We start from the raw sequence: 22,777 nt of genomic DNA on the forward strand, positions 1-22,777 counted from the left end.
CCAACAAGAGGATATAAACATTATAAATATATGTGCACCCAATACAGGAGCACCAACATATATGAAACAAATTCTAACAGAATTAAAGGAGGAAATGGAATGCAATGCATTCATTTTGGGAGACTTCAACACACCACTCACTCCAAAGGAGAGATCCACCAGACAGAAAGTAAGTAAGGACACGGAGGCACTGAACAACACACTAGAACAGATGCACCTAATAGACATCTACAGAGCTCTACACCCAAAAGCAGCAGGATACACATTCTTCTCAAGCGCACATGGAACATTTTCCAGAATAGATCACATACTAGGCCACAAAAAGAGCCTCAGTAAATTCAAAAAGATTGAAATCCTACCAACCAACTTCTCAGACCACAGAGATATAAAACTAGAAATAAACTGTACAAAGAAAGCAAAAAGGCTCACAAACACATGGAGGCTTAACAACATGCACCTAAATAATCAATGGATCAATGACCAATTTAAATTGAGATCAAGCAATGTATGGAAACAAATAACAACAACACAAAGCCCGAACTTCTGTGGAACTCAGCAAAAGCAGTTCTAAGAGGAGAGTATATAGCAATCCAGGCATATTTAAAGAAGGAAGAACAATCCCACATGAATAGTCTAAAGTCACAATTATTGAAATTGGAAAAAGAAGAACAAATGAGGCCTAAAGTCAGCAGAAGGAGGGACATAATAAAGATTAGAGAAGAAATAAATAAAATTGAGAAGAAAAAATTCAAAGAAACCAAGAGCTGGTTTTTGAGAAAATAAACAAAATAAATAAGCCCTAGCCAGACTTATTAAGATAAAAAGAAAATCAACACACATCAACAGAATCAGAAATGAGAAAAGAAAAATCACGACAGACCCCACAGAAATACAAAGAATTATTAGAGAATACTATGAAAACCTATATGCTAACAAGCTGGAAAACCTAGAAGAAATGGACAACTTCCTAGAAAAATACAATCTTCCAAGACTGACCAAGGAAGAAACACAAAATCTAAACAGACCCATTATCAGCAATGGAAATGAAGCGGTAATCAAAAAACTACCCAAGAGCAAAACCCCGGGCCAGATGGATTTACCTTGGAATTTTATCAGACATACAGAGAAGACATAATACCCATTCTCCTTAAAGTTTTCCAAAAAAACAGAAGAGGAGGGAATATCCCAAATGCATTCTATGAAGCCAGCATCACTCTAATACCAAAACCAGGCAAAGACCCCACCAATAAAGAAAATTACAGAACAATATCCCTGATGAACATAGATGCAAAAATACTCAACAAAATATTAGCAAACCAAATTCAAAACTACATCAAGAGGATCATACACCATGACCAAGTGGGATTCATCTCAGGGATGCAAGGATGGTAGAACATTCGAAAATCCATTAACATCATCCACCACATAAACAAAAATAAGGACAAAAACAACATGATCATCTCCATAGATGCTGAAAAAGCATTTGATAAAATTCAACATCCATTCATGATAAAAAGTCTCAGCAAAATGGGTATAGAGGGCAAGTACCTCAACATAATAAAGGCCATATATGACAAACCCACAGCCAACATCGTACTTAACAGTGAGAAGCTGAAAGCTTTTCTTCTAACATCAGGAACAAGACAGGGATGCCCACTCTCTCCACTGGTATTCAACACAGTAGTGGAAGTCCTAGGCATGGCAATTAGACAAAACAAAGAAATACAAGGCATCCAGTTTGGTAAAGAGGAAGTCAAACTGTCACTATTTGCAGATGACATGATATTGTACATAAAAAACCCTAAAGACTCCACTCCAAAACTACTAGAACTAATATCTGCATTCAGCAAAGTTGCATAATACAAAATTAATACACAGAAATCTGTGGCTTTCCTATACACTAACAATGAACTAACAGAAAGAGAATTCAGGAAAACAATTCCATTCACAATTGCATCAAAAAGAATAAAATACCTAGGAATAAACCTAACCAGAGTGAAAGACCTATACCCTGAAAACTACAAGACACTTCTAAGAGAAATTAAAGAGGACACTAACAAATGGAAACTTATCCCATGCTCTTGGCTAGGAAGAATTAATATCGTCAAAATGGCCATCCTGCCCAAAGCAAGATACAGATTCAATGCAATCCCTATCAAATTACCAACAGCATTCTTCAATGAACTGGAACAAATAGTTCAAAAATTCATATGGAAACACCAAAGACCCCAAATAGCCAAAGCAATCCTGAGAAGGAAGAATAAAGTGGGGGGGGATCTTGCTCCCCAACTTCAAGCTCTACTACAAAGCCACAGTAATCAAGACAATTTGCTACTGGCACAAAAACAGACCCACTGACCACCGGAACAAAATAGAGACTCCAGACTGTGGGCTCAAAACATCACAACTCAACTGTTTTTCTCTACTAATCAGTGATGTGTGCCTTGAGAAATGTGATGTGTTCCTTAAAGGAATGTTGTGTCTTAACCAAGGCCAGTTCCTGCAACATTGTTATCCCCTATTGTGCTGTGCTGTGAAGCGCTGCAGAGGGAGTTGTGCACTGAGAACACAACGAGCCAGCGGTTGTATGCATGAGATCACCAACTGTCCTTGGATGTATTTGTGTGACTAATAAATATGAGAGGTGCCCTCTCAGCACCACTCTTGAGCTGATATGCCTTGAGTCCCCTGGCTGGCCTATTAAGGTCTTCGATATCTCATCACGTCGCCTCCTCTATCTGCGGGTCGGAGACAGGGAGGAGGCCGACAAGTGGAGCCCGAACAGGGACCTGAAAGACAGTCGAAACTCAGGGCGGAGAACCTCCACTCAGCGGCACTTGCAATTCAAGGGCTCGGGGAAAGCTCTGAAGATCGTCAATCCGGTAAGATTCCCGGGAAAGCATATGTAGGGAACAGGACAGAGACGTCAGGGACACTATAATGGGCCACAACGAAACTAAAGCTTCAAAACTGGAGGATTACTTAAAATTGCTCCGTGCCCTCCTAAAAACATCAGGAGTGAAAACCTCGAAGAAAGATTTTGCTCAACTTCATAAATGTATAAAAAAGCATTGCTATTGGCTTCCGCCGCAAGGTACTCTCAAACAAACTGATTGGGCTAATGTTATGAGATTTTTTAAAAGTTCACAGAGAGGGAAACATTATCCCTGTTCCTGTTTGAGTGGATCAATAGCCCCTTAGTAAAGAAAAACTGGCAGCCTTACATTAGTTTAAGAACAGCTTCAGCTAGATTAGAATTTTCCACAAGCCTGTGGAATTCCTCTGTATTTGTTATAAAAAACAAGTCAGGAAATTGGAGACTCTTACATGACTTAAGACAAATCAACGCAGTTATTAAACTTATGGGACCTTTACAGCAAGGTCTTCCTTCTCCCTCTATGATTCCTAAAAATTGGAATATGGCCGTAATTGATCTTAAAGATTGCTTTTTTACTATTCCTTTAGCTGTGGCGGACATAAAAGTTTGCTTTCACTGTCCCTTCTTTAAACTTACAGGCTCCTTTAGAAAGACTTCAATGGAAAGTGCTTCCTCAAGGAATGCTAAAGAACCCCACAATTTGGTAAAAATTATGTGCATAGAACTCTTCAGCCTATAGGTGGAAAATGGCCCTCAGTTTATATCATTCATAATATGGATGATATTCTCATAGTTCCACATAAACATCTATCTCTACTACTATTCTCAATGAGACTGAAGCTGAATTAAAACAATGGGGCTTATAAATAGCCCCGGATAAAATACAAATATAATATCCAATGAATTATTTAGGGAATAAAATTCAAGAAAATTCAATAATCCCTCAGAAAATTCAGATAAGGAGAGATCATCTTGAAACTTTAAATGATTTTCAAAAATTAGGAGATATCAATTGGATCCGACTGTTACTAAATATTCCTACTTATAAACTGCAACATCTCTTCAATACTTTGCAAAGACCCTCAGATCTTAATAATCCCAAAGCTAAGCATTCCCTTGTCTGCAGCCCCAGGGAAGCGGAACAAGCCTGTGACTCAGATCAAGACTCTAGCAGCGAAAAGTCACACAGTCCCTGCACTTATCAGACAGGCAGGGGCCTCTCAAGGAATGACTAGAGCTTGGGCAGAAAAAACTAAAAAAACAAACTGAGAGCAATTCGATCCCTAAATTCTAAACAAGAAGTGTCTTATCTTCTGCACACAAACCTGGCCTCAATACAAACACTCTGATTAAAGAGGCTTGGCTCCTGAGAGAAGTATGCAATATAATGTTATGCAGCTAAATATATTTTGCCACAAGAAAAGAAAATAGTCAAAAGTCCCGTGAACTACTACAATATGGAACTAGTTTTCTAAATTATTTTAGTGAAAATCTATTCTACTTACTAGGTTCATCATTATCTTTGAAAATTAGGAAGTTTTAAACTAGAGTCTCTGAGATAGAAGAAATTTATCTTTTACAATACAGCCTAGCTTTAAATAACTGGTGCTTGAATTGTACTTGCATTTCATTTCCAGCCCCCTGGACACACATGGTCCATATCAGTTCAGAGCCTTCATTGGCTCTTTTGGTCTGGGGCCATCTAAACCTTAACCCAGTTATATAAACTGCTCGCCTCTAGAGAGTATTCTTGAAAACTGAAGTACTTTTAATCAAGTAAGCTAAAAAGAAAGAAGACAATTAAATATTAGTAACTCAAATTTTTGTATCAGTTTGTGTACATGTTTTTATATGAAAAGTGTTGCTAACTGTAGTCATTATGTCTCAGTCTGTATATTTGTGTGTCTAAGTGTTTAAATGCAAAATATTTTCTACCTCCGGATGGTATTAATAAAAGTTGATTTAAAGACAAGTGCTTGTGAACATTGGGCATTCTAAAACTTCCAGAAAATCTAATAAAAAATATTAAGCATTAATGCTAATTTAAGTTTAATTGAAATGGACATGTCCTTATAGTTATCAGCTGCCAAAGTTTACTTGAAGTCATTTAAGTTGATATTACCTGTTAAACATTTCAAGCAGATGCTTAAAGAAAAGGTTGACTTTGTCTAATGTTTGGTAAAAGTCTTATAAGTAATCTAGCAGGGTTGCTAAAAATAAGTAAACAAGTGTAGCAGATGAACATCTTAATAATAATACTGTATTAATGTACAACAGTGTATGTATCTGCAAACAGCCTGAGAATTTTTGTGGTAACCAAAATTCTTAAAGTTTTGCTCAGTTATATAGACATATTTTGTGCTTAATGAGAAATTGTGCTGAAAGTATGTTCATAAATGTATCAGTCTGAAGAATGCTGGTGTAACAGTTTACAGTGGCCTATTTTTCAGTGTTCACTGAAGGTTACAGTACCAAGTGGTTTTAAGTTCTAATTAAAACTACCTAATATAATAAGGAAACATTTCTGTATGTTAAAGAATGTATGTTTTAATAAGAGAAGGTATAAGGGATAGAAATGCATTGTATTGAAAGTAAAAGAAGCTAACTTGCTCTTAAATACAGCTGTTTATTGAATGCTTAAGAAAATAAGATCTTAATATTAAAAGAACTGTAAACTAAGTGTTGTTAACAACTATGTAATGCTCTGTATTTGCTTTTAAACGATAATAATAAGATATTATCGTTCTGGTTAAATAATAAGTGTTATTTAATAACTATAATTCTATTTAGGCAATTGCCTTAAAAACTTTTGACAGCTTCCCAAGACCAAATTTAAAAAAGTACTTTTACCTCTAGTTAACTCTGATATTTTCCAGAGGGACCCTGGAACATGTCAGAAGAATTTCTTCTCCTCATCAGAGAAAATATATAGCTAATTTGGCTTATTTACCTGATACATATTTACCTGGAAAGCACTGTCAAAAGGAATAATGCTAAACTTTATTACTGAATGTTTTATTTTACAGAAATATCCAATCTTCCATATATCAACTGTCTTACAGTAAGTTCTCATCAGATCTTTAGCCATTGTCATTTGTAAATCTTTTGTCATTTATAATCACTGTTTAATTACTCCTAATCTAGTAAAGAACTAGATTTCAGCAAAACAGGTATTCCCTATAATTCTACAGGACAAGCTTTAGTGAAACGCCATCACCTTACATTAAAGCATTATTTGCTAAAACAAAAAGGGGGAGTGCTACTTGACATGATCAAACTAACTGCAAAACAACGGCTAATGCATGCTTTGCATATTCTTAATTTTGATCTTTTAAAGGATGATGGACGATCCACTATGGAGAAGAAATTTATAGGCAAAAAGATGGAGGAAAATTTGGATGGTATAATGCAACTGATCAGTCTAGAAGGAGTAATATCTGTTACAACATATATAAGACAGTTTTGACTCAGAATGATATTGGTAATTATTCCTGTGAAAAAGTACAGAAAGGAACTCCTGATAAGTTATACAAGAGTAGTTTTATTTTCCTAAATATATTACTCTCTCCTAAAAATAAGTTCTCACCACCTAATATGTGGCTGCAATTAGCGAACCTAGGGCTAAACAAGTCCTCCTTTTGTGTAGCGGGAGACTCTTCTATCAGTGGATTGTTGAAGAAGAATCTGATAGGAATAGGACTTCCTCTTCCAATGTTTACTAATATATCAGGAATAAATATTACTAAAGCTCCCAGAACTCTTACTCATGATATTCAGTTAGATCTACCAGTTAGCACTACCATAGTTTCCAATTGTATATGTATTAAATGTACCTCTATACCTTCTTATTGTAATTCCATTATGCATGTAAAATGACCATATGGATATAAGCTCCCAAGTGGATGGGTATTTTTGTGTGATAACAAAATCTATCAAGCCGTCTCTTCACATTACCAAGGTGTTTGTGTCATAGGATGAATTCTTCCTGCTCTTATAGATTTTCATAGATACGGACATAGAAGAATCCCTCGAGCTTTGTCGCCTGATTGTGATGCCAACCTGAAACTTTTGGATCCTACTGCTGTTGCAGTTGCAGCTGCATTTGTTCTACCAGTTCCTGGACTTGTTGCTGGAATGCAGAAAGAAATATCCAAGCTGGCATGTGCATACGGTAAAACCACAAACTTGACTGCTTCTATATAGTCAGAACTCAACCAAGAACTGGGAGAAGTTCCAGTGGCAGTGCTTCAAAATCGTGCCACCATTGACTATTTGTTGTTAAAAGAACATATAGGTTGTGAGCAATTCCCAGGAATGTGCTGTTTTAATCTGTCTGATTTCTCTCAAACTATTCAAAACCAACTAGATGATATTTGTCATATCATTGACAACTTTTCTTAACTGCCTAGGTTACCTGATTGGTTTTCTTGGTTTCACTGGCTATGGCCTTTATTTGTAGACCTGCTTCTTTTATGTATATGTCCCCCTATCCTAATAGTTTGGGTCCGTCGCTTGATTACTGACTTGTTGAAACCGATACATGCTTATGCTACCTTTCAAGAAGTAATGTCTAAAAATGAATTGCCTTTTACCCTCTTGTGAGAGTCCGCATAATGAATTCAACTCTTTAAATGATTCCTGTAGCTGTTGATAAGCGTCAAAGCAGAGAAAGGTATGCCAACCTCTCCTAAACCCAATTCCTTGCGTAGCCCTGAAAGATGACGGGTAAGCCAGAGACAGGTAAGATTCCTCATGGGAGGAAAAACCTAAGACAGGCACAGTCACAAGGGGCCCGCAAGTGGTAGAAATGGGAGCCAACTGAGGCAGGCAAAGAATCTTGCCCCCCCCCATCTATTGAAGCATCCTCTGCTATTTTTAACCTGCTACTATGTCAACAAAATAATGTAAGAGCGGAATTCTCATTCTTTATTTAAAAAATAAGGGGGGAATGTGGGCTCAAAATATCGTAACTCAGATGTTTTTTTCAACTAATCGGTGATTTTTGCCTTGAGAAATGTGATGTGTTCCTTAAAGGAATGTTGTATCTTAACCAAGGCCAGTTCCTGCAACATTGTTATCCCCTATTGTGCTGTGCTGGGAAGCTCTGCAGAGGGAGTTGTGCACTGAGAACACAACGAGCCAGCAGTTGTATGCATGAGATCACCAACTGTCCTTGGATGTATTTGTGTGACTAATAAATATGAGAGGTGCCCTCTCAGCACCACTCTTGAGCTGATATGCCTTGAGTCCCCTGGCTGGCCTAACAAGGTCTTCGATATCTCATCGCGTTGCCTCTTCTATCTGCGGGTTGGAGACAGGGAGGAGGCCAACACCAGACATGAACCCAAATATATATGGTCAATTAATATAGGATAAAGGAGGCATGGACATACAATAGGGAAATGACAGCCTCTTCAACAGTTGGTGTTGGCAAAACTGGACAGCTACATGTAAGAGAATGAACTTGGATCATTTTCTAACCCCATACACAAAAGTAAATTCAAAATGGATCAAAGACCTGAATGTCAGTCATGAAACCATAAAACTCTTAGAAAAAAACATAGGCAAAAATCTCTTGGACAGAAACACAAGTGACTTCTTCATGAACATATCTCCTGGGGCAAGGAAAACAAAAGCAAAAATGAACAAGTGGGACTATATCAAGCTGAAAAGCTTCTGTACAGCAAAGGACACCATCAATAGAACAAAAAGGCATCCTACAGTATGGGAGAATATATTCATAAATGACAGATCTGATAAAGGCTTGACATCCAAAATATATTAAGAGCTCATGCACCTCAACAAATGAAAAGCAAATAATCCAATTAAAAAATGGGTAGAGGTGCTGAACAGACAGTTCTCTAAAGAAGAAATTCAGATGGCCAACAGACACATGAAAGATACTCCACATTGCTAGTCATCAGAGAAATGCAAAGTAAAACCACAAAGAGATATCACCTCACACCAGTAAGGATCACCACCATCCAAAAGACAAACAACAACAAATGTTGGCGAGGTTGTGGAGAAATGGGAACCCTCCCACACTGCTGGTGGGAATGTAAATTAGTTCAACCATTGTGGAAAGCAGTATTGAGGTTCCTCAAAAAGCTCAAAATAGACATACCATTTGACCCAGGAATTCCACTTCTAGGAATTTACCCTAAGAATGCAGGAGCCCAGTTTGAAAAATACAGATGCACCCCTATGTTTATTGCAGCACTATTTACAATAGGCAAGAAATGGAAGCAACCTGAGTGTCCATCAGTAGATGAATGGATAAAGATGTGGTACATATACACAATGGAATATTATTCACCCTTAAGAAGAAAACAAAACCTACTATTTGCAACAACATGGATGGAACTAGAGGGTATTATGCTCAGTGAAATAAGCCAGGTGGAGAAAGACAAGTATCAAATGATTTCACTCATATGTGGAGTATAAGAACAAAGAAAAAACCGAAGGAACAAAACAGCAGCAGAATCACAGAACCCAAGAATGGACTAACAGTTACCAAAGGGAAAGGGACTGGGGAGGATGGCTGGGAAGGGAGGGATAAGGTGGGGGGGAAGAAAGGGGCCCTTAAGAGTAGCATGTATAATGTGGGGGGGGGGCACGGGGAGGGCTGTGCAACACAGAGAAGACAAGTAGTGATTCTACAGCATCTTACTATGCTGATGGACAGTGACTGTAATGGGGTTTGTGGAGGGACTTGATGAAGGGGGGAGTCTAGTAAACATAATGTTCCTCATGTAATTGTAGATTAATGACACCAAAATTAAAAGAAAAAAACCTACAAAACTCCTGGACCAGATGGCTTCACCACTGAATTTTATCAAACATTTAGTGAAGACCTAATACCCATTCTCCTTAAAGTTTTCCAAAAAATAGGAGAATACTTCCAAACTCATTCTATGAGGCTAGCATCACTCTAATACCAAAACCAGGCAAAGACACCACAAAAAAGGAAAATTACAGACCATTATCCCTGATGAACATAGATGCAAAAATATTCAACAAAATATTAGCAAACCACATTCAAAAATATATCAAAAAGATCATCCATCATGATCAAGTAGGATTTATGCCAGGAATGTGAAGATGGTACAAAATTCAAAAAGCCATCAATATCATCCACCACATCAACAAAAAGGACAAAAACCACATAATTATTTGACAAAATTCAACACCCATTCATGATAAAAACTCTCAACAAAATGGGTATAGAGGAGAAGTACCTCAACATAATAAAGACCATATATTACAAACCCCCAGCCAACATTATACTTAACAGTGAGAAGCTGGAAGCGTTCCATCAGGAACAAGACAAGGATGCCCACTCTCCCCACTTCAATTCAACACAGTACTGGAGGTCCTAGCCATGGCAATCAGACAACACAAAGAAATAAAAGGCTTCCCAATTGGCAAGGAAGAAGTTAAAGTGTCCCTGTTTGCAGATGACATGATATTGTACATAAAACACCATGAAGAATCCACACCAAAACTACTAGATCTAATATCTGAATTCAGCAAAGTTGTGGGAAACAAAATTAATACACAGAAATCTGTTGCATTCCTATACACTAACGATGAACTAGAAGAAAGAGAAATCAGGAAAACAATTCCATTCACAATTGCATCAAAAAGAATAAAATACCTAGGAATAAACCTAACCAAGGAAGTGAAAGACCTATACTCTGAAAACTACAAGACACTAATGAGAGAAATTAAAGAAGATACGAATAAAGGGAAACACATCACATGCTCATGGATAGGAAGAATTAATATTGTCAAAATGGCCATCCTGCCTAAAGCAATCTATAGATTCAATGCAATTTCTATCAAAATACCAACAGCATTCTTCAACGAACTAGAAAAAAATCATCCTAAAATTTATATGGAACCACAAAAGACCCTGAATAGCCAAAGCAATCCTGAGAAGGAAGAATAAAGCAGGGGGAATTATGCTCCCCAACTTCGAGCTCTACTACAAAGCCTACTGGCACAAGAACAGACCCACAGACTAATGGAACAGACTAGAGAGCCCTGATATAAACCCAACCATATATGATCAATTAATATATGATAAAGGAGCCATGAATATACAATGGGGAAATGACAGCCTCTTCAACAGCTGATGTTGGCAAAACTGGACAACTACATGCAAGAGAATGAAACAGGATTGTTTTTTAACCCCATACACAAAAGTAAACTCGAAATGGATTAAAGACTTGAATGTAAGTCATGAAACCATAAAACTCTTAGAAGACAACACAGGCAAACATCTCCTGAATATAAGCACGAGCAACTTGTTCCTGAACCCATCTCATCGAGAAAGGGGAACAAAAGCAAAAATGAACTCATGGGACTACATCAAACTAAAAAGTTTTTGTATGGCAATGGACATCATCAACAAAACAAATAGACATCCTACGGTATGGGAGAATATATTTGTAAATGACATCCAACAGGGGGTTAACATCCAAAATATATAAAGAACTTACACGCCTCAGCACCCAAAAAGCAAATAACCCAATTAACAAATGGGCAGAGGATATGAAGAGACAGTTCTCCAAAGAAGAAATTCATATGGCCAACAGACACATGAAAAGATGCTCCTCATTACTAATCATCAGGGCAATGCAAATTAAAACCACAAAGAGATATCACCTCACACCAGTAAGGATGGCCAGCATCGAAAACACTAAGAATAACAAATGTTGGCGAGGATGCAGAGAAAGGGGAACCCTCCTACACTGCTGGTGGGAATGTAAGCTAGTTTGACCACTGTGGAAAGCAATATGGAGGTTCCTCAAAAAACTAAAAATAGAAATACCATTTGACCCTGGAATCCCACTCCTTGGAATAAACCCAAAGAATACAACTTCTCAAATTTAAAAGGACATATGCACCCCTATGTTTATCACAGCACTTTTTACAATAGCCAAGTTATGGAAGCAACCTAAGTGTCCATCAGTAGATGAATGGATAAAGATGTGGTACATATATACAATGGAATACTATTCAGCCATAAGAAAGAAACAAATCCTACCATTTGCAACAACATGGATGGAGCTGCAGGACATTATGCTCAGTGAAATAAGCCAGGTGGAGAAATACAAATGCCAAATGATTTCCCTCATTTGTGGAGTATAACAATGAAGCAAAAATGAAGGAACAAAATGGAAGCAGACTCAAAGACTGCAAGAATGAACTAGTGGTTACCAAAGGGGAGGGGTGTGGGAGGGTGGGTGGGGAGGGAGGGGGAAGGGGACTGAGAGTATTACGTTTAGTACACATGGTGGGGGGGATCACAGGGAGAACAGTGTAGCACAGAGAAGGGACATAGTGGATCTCTGGCATCTTGCTGCACTGATGGACAGTGACTGCATTGGGGTATGGGTGGGGACTTGATAATATGAGTAAATGTAGTAACCACATTGTTTTTTCATGTGAAACCTTCATAAGAGTGTATATCAATCATACCTTAATAAAAATTTTAAAAAATAAAATAATACAATATAGCAAATACATCAAATCCTGAAATAGCAACAGGAAAGAAGGCTGTGACAGACTGTCTACACCTGAGGAAACCAGCAGACCTCACAGAAAAGAGTAAAGTATCAAAGCCGTGATCCAGAGTGACCCAAGCCCTACCCCCACCCCAGCTCACTGGCAGGAGGAAGAGAAACAGAGCAGTGAGGGGGTGGAGGCAAAGGACTGCTGAACACGCAGCCCTGGAGATCTGCTCAGTGAGCATGAACCTACATTATGTGGTGCTCTGGAGATTAGTGGGGTTGGAAAGCTAAAAGAGGGAGAATACTTGGACAGACTGAGATTCCAGCCACTTGTGGAAAACAGGGATCCACATCTGTCTGCTCTGGGACAAAACAAAGGCAGGCAGTCTGAGAGACTTTGTAACAGAGGGTTGGTAAATGGGCAAGGATTGCACAGAGCTTGCTGCTCAAGAGAAAGGACAGGAGGACAAAACTGTCCAGATGCACTCTGCCCAGCAGGATGGGAACTTTCAGGAGCTTCAAGTGCTCCATTCCCCTGGCTGGCTATGCAGCTCCAAGGCCCCCCACCATGATACACAGCCTGCTGAGCCTTCCTCATGTTGGGGACCAGTTCGCAAACCTGCTGCCCCTCCCATTGTGCCAGGCCAGCCAGTGGGCAGCCCTGCCTATGGCAGCTACAAGTGCAAAGCATAGACATGTCTCCCTGTGGACTTGACCCACTGGCTCTGGCAGTGGAGACAGGCACTGCAGCACGGAAGCAGGAAAAACCTCTTTACTCCCAACAGACAACAGCACCACTTGCATGCGACACCTGCCATCACTCTAGGGGCTGAGCAACTCCACAGAGTAGAGCTTCTGGGCACTAGAGGGCAGCAAGTACAAATATGAAATGTCAAAGGAATCTGGTTCAAACCAAAATCCCACAAACACCAGAAAGGGGGCCTAGTGAAACTTAACTAATTGATCTTCCTGAAAGACATTTCAAAATAAAAACCATAAACATTTTTATGGAGCTTCAGAAAAATATTCAAGAACTCAAGGAGGAATTCAGTAATGATGTACAAACGTTCAAGAATACAGTATCTGAAATAAAGCATACAATGGAGGGATTTAAAAACAGATTAGATGAAGTAGAGGATACAGGAAATGAAATAGAAATTAGAGAACAGGAGTACAAAGAAGCTGAGAGAGAGAGACTAAAAAGGATCTCTAGAAATGAAAGAATATTAAGAGAACTGTGTGAAGAATCAAAATGGAACAATATTCACATTATAGGGGTACCAGAAGAATAGAGAGAAAAAGGGATAGAAAGTGTCTTTGAGGAGGTAATTGCTGAAAACTTCCACAATCTGGGGAAGGAGATAGTCTCTTGGGCCATGGAGGTGCACAGCTCTCCCAACACAAGGGACCCAAGGAGAACAACACCAAGATATAATAATTAAAATGGCAAAGATCAAGGATGAAGACAGAGTATTAAAAGCAGCCAGAGAAAGAAAAAAGATGACATACAAAGGAAAGCCCATCAGGCTATCAACAGACTTCTCAACAGAAACCTTACAGGCCAGAAGGGAGTGACATGATATATTTAATGCAACAAAGCAGAAGGGCCTCGATCCAAGAATACTCTATCTGGAAATATTATCATTTAAATGTGAAGGAGGGATTAAACAATTTCCAGATAAGCAAAAGCTGAGAGAGTTTACCTCCCCAACACTGTCTCTACAGTCTATTTTAGAGGAACTGCTATAGATGGAAGTGTTCCTAAGGCTAAATAGCTATCACCAGAAGAAATAAAACCATAGTAAAGAAAGTAGACCAATTAATTACTAAGAAGATGCAAAATCAAATCAACCACCCCCAAAGTCAGTCAAGGGATACACAAAGAGTACAAAATATGATATATAAAGAATGGAGGAAGAAGGAAAAGGAGGGGAAAAAACCTTTAGATCATGTTTGTAATAGCACATTGAGTTAAGTTAGACTGTTAGATACTAAAGAAGCTACCTTGAAACCTTTGGTAACCATGAATCTAAAGCCTCCAATGGCAATAAGGACATATCTTTTGATAATCACCCTAAATGTAAATGGTCTGAATGCACCAATCAAGAGACACAGAGTCACTGAACATATAAAAAAACAAGACCCACCTATATGCTGCCTACAAGACACTCACTTCAAACCCAAAGACATACACAGACTAAAAGTGAAGGAATGGAAAACGGTATTTCATGCAGCTAATAGGGAGAAAAAAGCAGGAGTTGCAGAACTTGTATCAGGCAAAATAGGGTTCAAAACAAAGAAAGTCACAGGAGACAAAGAAGTACATTACATGATGATAAAACAGTCCAAGAAGACATAACCATGTAAATACCCATGCACTGAACACAGAAGCACCTACATATGTGAAACAAATACTAGCAGAATTAAAGGGGAAAATAGAGTGCAATACATTCATTGTAGGAGACTTCAACACACCACTCACTCCAAGGACAGATCCACCAGACAGAAAATGAGACAGAGGCACTGAACAGCAAATTAGAACAGATGGACCTAACAGACATCTCCAAAACAATCCACCCAAAAGCAGCAGGATACACATTCTTCTCAAATACTCATGGAACATTTCCAAGAATAGATCACATATGAGGCCACAAAAAGAACCTCAGTAAATTAAAAAAGATGGAAATTGTACCAACCAGCTTCTCAGAACACAAAGGTATGAAACTAGAAATAAATTATGCAGAGAAAACAAAAAAGCCCACAAACACACAGAGGCTTAACAAATGCTCCTAAATAATCAATGGATCAATGACCAAATAAGAAAAGACATCCAGCAATATATGGAGAAAAATGACAACAGTAACTCAGCACTGCAAAATCTGTGAAATGCAGTAAAGGCCGTGCTAAGAGGGAAGTATATTGCAATACAGGCCTACCTCAGGAAAGAAGAACAATCCCATATGAACAGTCAAACTCACAATTAATGAAACTAGAAAAAGAAGAATAAATGAGGCCCAAAGTTAGTAGAAGAAGGAACATAATAAAGATTATAGCAGAAATAAATAAAATCAAGAATAAAACAATAGAAAGAATCAATGAAAGCAGGAGCTGCTTCTTCAAGAAAATTAACAAAAATAAATAAACCCCTAGCCAGACTTATCAAGAAAAAAAGAGAGTATACACACTTAAACAGAATCAGAAACGAGAATGGAAAAATCACTACAGGCAGCACACAAATACAAAGAATTATTAGAGAATACTATGAAAAATTATATGCTAATAAGCTGGATAACCTAGAAGAAATGGACAACTTTCTAGAAAAATACAACCTTCCAAGGCTGATCCAGGAAGAAACACTAAATCTGAACAGACCAATTACCAGCAAGGAAATTGAATTGGTAATCAAAAAACTACCTAAGAACAAAACCCTGATGCAGATGGCTTCACTGCTGAATTTTATCAAACATTTGGTGAAGACCTAATACCCATACTCCTTAAATTTTTCCAAAAACTAGAAAAGGAGGGAATACTTCCAAACTCATTCTATGAGGCCAATGTCACTCTAATACCAAAACCAGATAAAGACACCACAGAAAAAGAAAATTACAGACCAATATCCCTGATGAACATAGATGCAAAAATACTCAACAAAGTATTAGCAAACTAAATTCAAAAATACATATAAAAGATCATACATCATGATCAAGTGGGATTTATACTGGCGATGCAAGGATGGTACAATATACGAAAATCCATAATCATCATACACCACATCAACAAAAGAAGGACAGAATCACATGATCATCTCCATAGATGCTGAAAAAGCATCTGACAAGATTCAATATCCATTTATGATAAAAACTCTCAATATATGGCAGACCACAGCCAACATCACCCTTAACAGCAAAAAGTTAAAAGCTTTTCCTTTAAGATCAGGAACAAGACAAGGATGCCCACCCTTCCCACTTTTATTCAACATAGTTCTGGAGGTCCTAGCCATGGCAGTCAGACAATACAAAGAAATAAAAGGCATCCAGATTGGTAAGGAAGAAGTTAAACTGTCACTGTTTGCAGATGACACAATATTGTACATAAAAAACCCTAAAGAATCCACTCCAAAACTACTAGAATAATAACAATTCAGCAACGTTGCAGGACACAAAATCAATATGCACAAATCTGTTGCATTCCTTTATAAAATGATGAACTAGCAGAAAGAGAAGTCAGGAAAACAATTCCATTCAGAATTGCATCAAAAAGAATAAAAAACCTAGGAATAAACCTAAGCAAGGTGAAAGACCTTTACCTTGAAAACTACAAGACACTCATGAGAGAAATTAAAGTAAGACACCAATAAATGGAAATAAATCCTGTGTTCATGGATAAGAAGAATTTGTATTGTCAAAATGGCCATCCTGCCTAAAGCAATCTAGATTCAAGGCAGTCCCAATCAAAATACCAACAGCGTTCTTCAACGAACTAGAACAAATAGTTCTAAAATTCATATGGAACCACAAAAGACCCCAAAATAGCCAAAGCAATCCTGAGAAGGAAGAATAAAGCTGGGGGGATTACATTCCCCAACTTAAAGCTTTACTACAAAGCCACAGTAATCAAGACAATTTGGTACTGGCACAAGAACAGACCCATAGATCAATGGAACAGAATGGAAAGCCTAGACATAAACCCAAGCATACATGGTCAATTAATATACTATAAAGGAGCCGTGGATATACAATGGGGGAATGACAGCCTCTTCAACAATGGGTGTTGGCAAAACTGGACAGCTACATGTAAGAGAATGAAACTGGATTATTGTCTAACTCCATACAGAAAAGTAAAGTCAAAATGGATTAAGGACCTGAATGTAAGTCATGAAACCATAAAACTCTTAGAAGAAAACATAGGCAAAACTCTTGAATATGAACATGAGCAACTTCTTCATGAACTCATCTCCTCAGGCAAGGAAAACAAAAGCAAAAATGAACAAATGGGACTACATCAAACTAAAAAGCTTCTGTACAGCAAAGGACACCATCATTAGAACAAAAGGGTGTCCTATAGTATGGAAGAATATATTCATAAATGATATATCCAATAAGGGGTTAACATCCAAAATATATAAAGAACTCACATGCCTCAACACTCAAAAAGCAAATAACCCTATTTAAAAATGGGCGGAGGATATGAACAGACACTTCTCCAATGAAGAAATTCAGATGGCCAACAGGCACATGAAAAGATGCCCCACATCACTAATTATCAGGGAAATCCAATTTTAAACCATAATGAGATATCACCTCACACCAGTTAGGATGGGCAACATCCAAAAGACAAGGAACAACAAATGCTGGAGAGGATGTGGAGAAAGGGGAACCCTCCTACACTGCTTGTGGGAATGTAAATTAGTGCAACCATTGTGGAAAGCAATATGGAGGTTCCTCAAAAAACTAAAAATAGAAATACCATTTGACCCAGGAATTCCACTCCTAGGAATTTAACTAAAGAAAACAAGATCCTAGATTCAAAAAGACATATGCACCCCTGTTTATTTCAGCACTATTTACAATAGCCAAGAAGCGGAAGCAACCTAAGTGTCCATCAGTAGATGAATGGACAAAGAAGATGTGGTACATTCACACAATGGAATATTATTCAGCCATAAGAAAACAAATCCTACCATTTGCAACAACATGGTTGAAGCTGGGGGGTATTATACTGAGTGAATTAAGCCACGTGGAGAAAGACAAGTACCAAATGATTTCACTAATGTGTGGAGTATAACTACAAAGCAAAAGCTGAAGGAATAAAACAGCAGCAGACTCACAGACTTGAAGAAGGGACTAGCGGTTACCAAATGGAAAGGAGAAGGGGAGGGTGGGCAGGAAGGGAGAGAGAAGGGGGATGATCAGCACACATAATGTACAGGGGGGCTCAAGGAAGGCAAAATAGCACTGAGAAGACAAGTAGTGACTCTGGCATTTTACTACACTGATGGACAGTGACTGCAATGGCATGTGTAGGGGGTACTCAGTAATATGCATGAATGTGGTGCCCACAGTGTTTTTCATGTGAAACCTTAATAAAAAAAAAGAATGTAATACTTAGGAATTAACTTCACCATGGAGGAAAAGACTTACACACTAAAAACTATAAAAAATTGCTGAAAGAAATTTAAGAAGATTTAAATACATGGAAAAACGTCCATTGTTCATGGGTGGAAAGATGGTATTAAGATGTAAATAGTGATCTAGAGAGTCAACAAAATTTCTATCAAAACCCATCCTAAAATTCATGTTGGAATTTCAAAGGACCCCAAACAGACAAAATAATCTTGGAAAAGAAGAATAAATTTAGAGGACTCATGTTTCCTGATATAAAAACTTACCAAAAAGAAACAGTAATCAAAACAGTGTTATGCTGGCATAAAAGTAGACATACAGACTGATGGAACAGAATAGAGAACTCAGAAATAAACTGTCACATATATGGTAAAATGGTTTTTGACAAAGGAGCCAAGAACATTTAATGGGGTAAGGAGAGTCTTTTCAACAAAAAGTGTTGAGAAAACTGGACATCTATGTGCAATGAATGAGTTTGGACCTTCAAAAATATACATAATTATCTACAAAAAATGAATGTAAAATGGTTTAAAGGCCTAAATTCAAGAGTTAAAACCATAAAACTTAGAAGAAAGCAGAGGGGAAAAGCTTCAAGACAGTGGATTTGGTGATTTCTTCTTGGACAACAACAAAGGCACAGAAAGAAACAAAAGAAAAAATAGACAAATTGGACTTAATGAAAATTAAAAACTTTTGTGCATGAAAGGATACTACCAATAGAATAAGAAGCAGCCAACAGAAATGGAGAAAATACTTGCAATTCATGTATCTGGTAAGGGATTCATATCCAGAGTACCAAGGGAACTCTCAGAATTCAACAACAAAAACACCCAACCTGATTCAAAAATGGGCAAGAGCCTTGAACAGACATTTCTTTGAAGAAGATGAATGAATGACCAGTAAATGCACGATACTCAGCATCACTAATCATCAGGGAAATGAAAATGAAAACCATAGTGAGATACCACCTCATACCCCTTAGGATGTCAACTATCAAAAAAGAAAAAATAGAACAAAACAACAATTGCTGGCAATTATGTGGAGAAATTGGAACTGTTGCGCACTGTTGGTAGAAGTATAAAATGGTGTATGGTGTATCTGCTGTGGAAAACAGCGTGGTAGTTCTTCAAAAAAATAAAAACTAGATCCACCATATGATCCAGCAATTCCACTTCTGGGTACATCCCCAAAACAATTGAAAGCAGGACCTTGAAGAAATATTTGTTACCCCTATTCACAGCAGCATTATTTACCCCTGTTCACAGCAGCAGTATGAAAGCAACCCACATTTCCATCAACAGAAAAATGGATAAACAAAATGGGTACACACACACACACACACACATATACATTCATATATATGTGACTACTATTCCACCTTAAAAGGGAAGGGAATGCTGACACCTGCTACAACATGGATGACCCTTGAGGACAGTATGCTGAGTGAATAAGCCAGCCACAAAAGGACCAATACTGCATGATCTCACTTATATAAGGCACCCAGAGTAGAACACAGAATGGTGGGGGCCTGGGCCTGGGGGAGAGGGCTTGAGTGTTTAAGGGATAGTTTTGTAGGATGAAAAGAACTATGGGGATGGATGGTGGTGATGGCTGTACAACAATGTGAATGTACTTAATGCCACTTAAAAATGGTTAAAATAGTAAATTTTGTTCCAGGCCAGCACAACATGCAGAGGGCTACCCAAGCCTCTCATTCAGGCTCCTGCCTGCCTCCAGACTCCATCACTGTCCCCATGCTAGCCTTGGACATCTGACTGTCCATGATGCCTTCTACCCTGAGCCCCAGCACATGGACTTTCTTCACCAGCCACCAGCCCACACCTCTTCCGACTGTGCGTGCAGACAAGCGTTGGTCAGCCCCATAGCTTGCTGGCCCCGGCCTGGAGGTCACACACTCCCCACTCTGCCCTGCACCCAGCAGACACACCTCATCTTCCCTAGCCTTCCACCTGAAGGTCGCCACCTCTGTGCCTTTCCCTGCAGTCCTCTGTGTGCACAGACCCCCTCACACCTCTCCTCCACCCAGGAGCCTCTCAGACCCCTCGAGCTTTAGGTGTCTGTCCTGCTCCCAAGCCCCTGACCCTTGATGTCTAACAGGAAGTGGCTGCTGTGGAGCCCAGCCTGAGGATGTGGATGCCCAGCACAGGGCAGCACACAAGGCCAACCCCACAGTGGTCATCTCCCACATGGCCTGGGGCTGGCACTGAACTCCTGAGATTTCCAGACACCCATGTGGCTTCTCTCCCCAGGTCCATGCACCCCCACCAAGCCTGTGCCCCGACCTCCCGGGGACCGAGGGTAGGCACACTTACCTTGGGCAGAGCCAGCTCCTGGTCCAGTCCCACACTGATTTGGCACATGAAATAGAGACCCACTCCGAACAGGGCCACGAACAGCAGCAGCTGTGGAGGGGTTGAGGAGAACATTTTGGGGTAGAGCAGATTCAAATCCCAGTACTCCCGCCCCGAGTTTCAGTGCCTGAGCCTGGGCAAGCTCTCAACCCCCAACTGCAAGCGGAGCAGACCCTCCCGCCCCACTCACCACAACCACACGGGTGACCCTGTGAAGCAGGAGTGGGGCGTAGACCTTGCGAAAGAATCTGAGCAGGAGCCCTTCGCTTTGGCGGGGTGGGGGCAGCTCGTGGGAGCTGAGGCAGCAGCAGATGTCCAGACGGGAGGCCTGTGGGGGCAGCCGCTCGAGATGATCCAAAACGGGCCCCAGGGACTGGCTGCCTGATGCAGCGCCACACCCCCAGCACACACCAGCTGCTATAGCCTCTGTTCCTATTCCCACCCTGACAGAATGCCTATGAACCTCACCGAAACCTTGGTTCCCGGTGGCTCCCACTCACTTCACCACCTCATAGTTTACGAGGTTTGTTCCTATTCCCCAAAATTATGAAAACGAAATTACATGTCCATGGGACACAGGGGACTTCCTGGCCCAAACAGGCTGGCATGCTGTCCTGGAACCCAGACCCACTGTCAGCCCCTTCTCTGCAAAGTGAAGCCACCCCCTCCCTGGCTCAGGGGCCCTTCCCTCTGCCTCACCACCTACCTCCTGCCTCCTGCTGTCAAGAGAAAGCAGGGCCACAAAGGCCGACATCTGCAGCAGAAAGTCCAGGATTAGGGCGCAGCCGGACGTCAGGGCGAAGGTGCGCACAGCTGGCATGGGGGTCAGGGCCCCTGGGGGGCAGGGACAAACCTCAGGGCCGGCAGGGCACAGGCTTGCGCAGAGGGAAGGGGGCTGCCCGCGCCCCTGCCTCCAGGACTCCCTGGGCCCCAGGCTCACCTAGGAAGAAGCAGGTGGCCTCAGAGAGGCTGCACAGCAGCATGCTGGGTGCCACCCTGCCCAGGGCTCGGCCAATGTGCGCCTCCCGCTGCTCCCCAGGCCTCCGTGGCAACCTCTGTGTGGGGACAGCAGGGACGGGGTCCAGAGCCAACCACGGGTTCTACCCGCAGGGAGCCCGCACGGCCGTGACCCCTAGCAGCAGCTGGACCTCAGAGCTGGCCGGCCCTCCCCGGTCAGAAGCGGCCACTATGCTCTGCGCCACTGCTCCAGGGCCCGCGGGGAAGCGCTGGACCAGTGGAAAGTTGTAAGCATCCTTGCAGCACGGGGCTAGAACCCCACGCATTCACCAGGGCTGGACGTGGGCTGTCCTCCTGGGACGCTGCTCGCCACCCCTCGGGTGGATCGCCTGGTATGGGCGCGCTTACTGGGAGAGAGAAAAGCATACTCCGCTCCCCGAGGGAACGGTCGGCATGGCCTGGATGCGTGGGACGAGCCTCCAGGAAGCCCTGCAAAGCCGTGTCACCGCGTCTGTGACCCGAAGGGCACCGGGCCTCTCACCTGGTACTCCAGAACAAAGATGAAGATGTTGTCGGCCCCCACGGCCAGCACCAGGAAAGGCACCACTTGAAGAACCACCAGGGAGGAAGGGACGCCCAGGTAGGAGAAGAAGCCCATGGCGGCCACGACGGCTCCCAGCACCACAGCCACCCCGCCCAGGCCCAGCGTGGCCTTGGAGTCCACCTGTGGCAGCGGCGAACGGGCCAGTCAGCCCCCGCACAGGGCTGTGGGGCAGCCCCTGTGCCTCTGCCCACCCCCGCAGCACCCGCGCCGAAGGAGGGCCAGGCAGGCCACGGGAGCCCTGGCTTCCCCAGCGCCTGGGGGCATTTTAAACATCATCTGTGCTCAAGAATGGTCTATGAGGATTCAGAATAGAAACCCGCACGGCC

At 40.8% G+C, this 22,777-nt stretch overlaps 1 protein-coding gene across 3 annotated transcripts in view; it reads right to left on the minus strand.

Annotated features, from left to right (window-relative positions):
• NPC1L1 (NPC1 like intracellular cholesterol transporter 1) overlaps positions 1-22,777 on the minus strand; it is a 39,205-nt gene that overhangs the window by 11,115 nt on the left and 5,313 nt on the right. For all 3 annotated transcript variants that reach the window (XM_036910277.2, XM_036910276.2, XM_057505292.1), the window contains exons 6-10: positions 22,389-22,571; positions 21,831-21,945; positions 21,597-21,724; positions 21,081-21,218; positions 20,852-20,941 (exon numbers count right to left, since the gene is read on the minus strand). In XM_036910277.2, the coding sequence (XP_036766172.2) occupies positions 20,852-20,941; positions 21,081-21,218; positions 21,597-21,724; positions 21,831-21,945; positions 22,389-22,571 (654 nt within the window). The remainder of the gene's footprint in view (positions 1-20,851; positions 20,942-21,080; positions 21,219-21,596; positions 21,725-21,830; positions 21,946-22,388; positions 22,572-22,777) is intronic.

The sequence above is a fragment of the Manis pentadactyla genome, chromosome 7 (assembly GCF_030020395.1).
Source record: "Manis pentadactyla isolate mManPen7 chromosome 7, mManPen7.hap1, whole genome shotgun sequence".
Classification (NCBI taxonomy): domain Eukaryota; kingdom Metazoa; phylum Chordata; class Mammalia; order Pholidota; family Manidae; genus Manis; species Manis pentadactyla.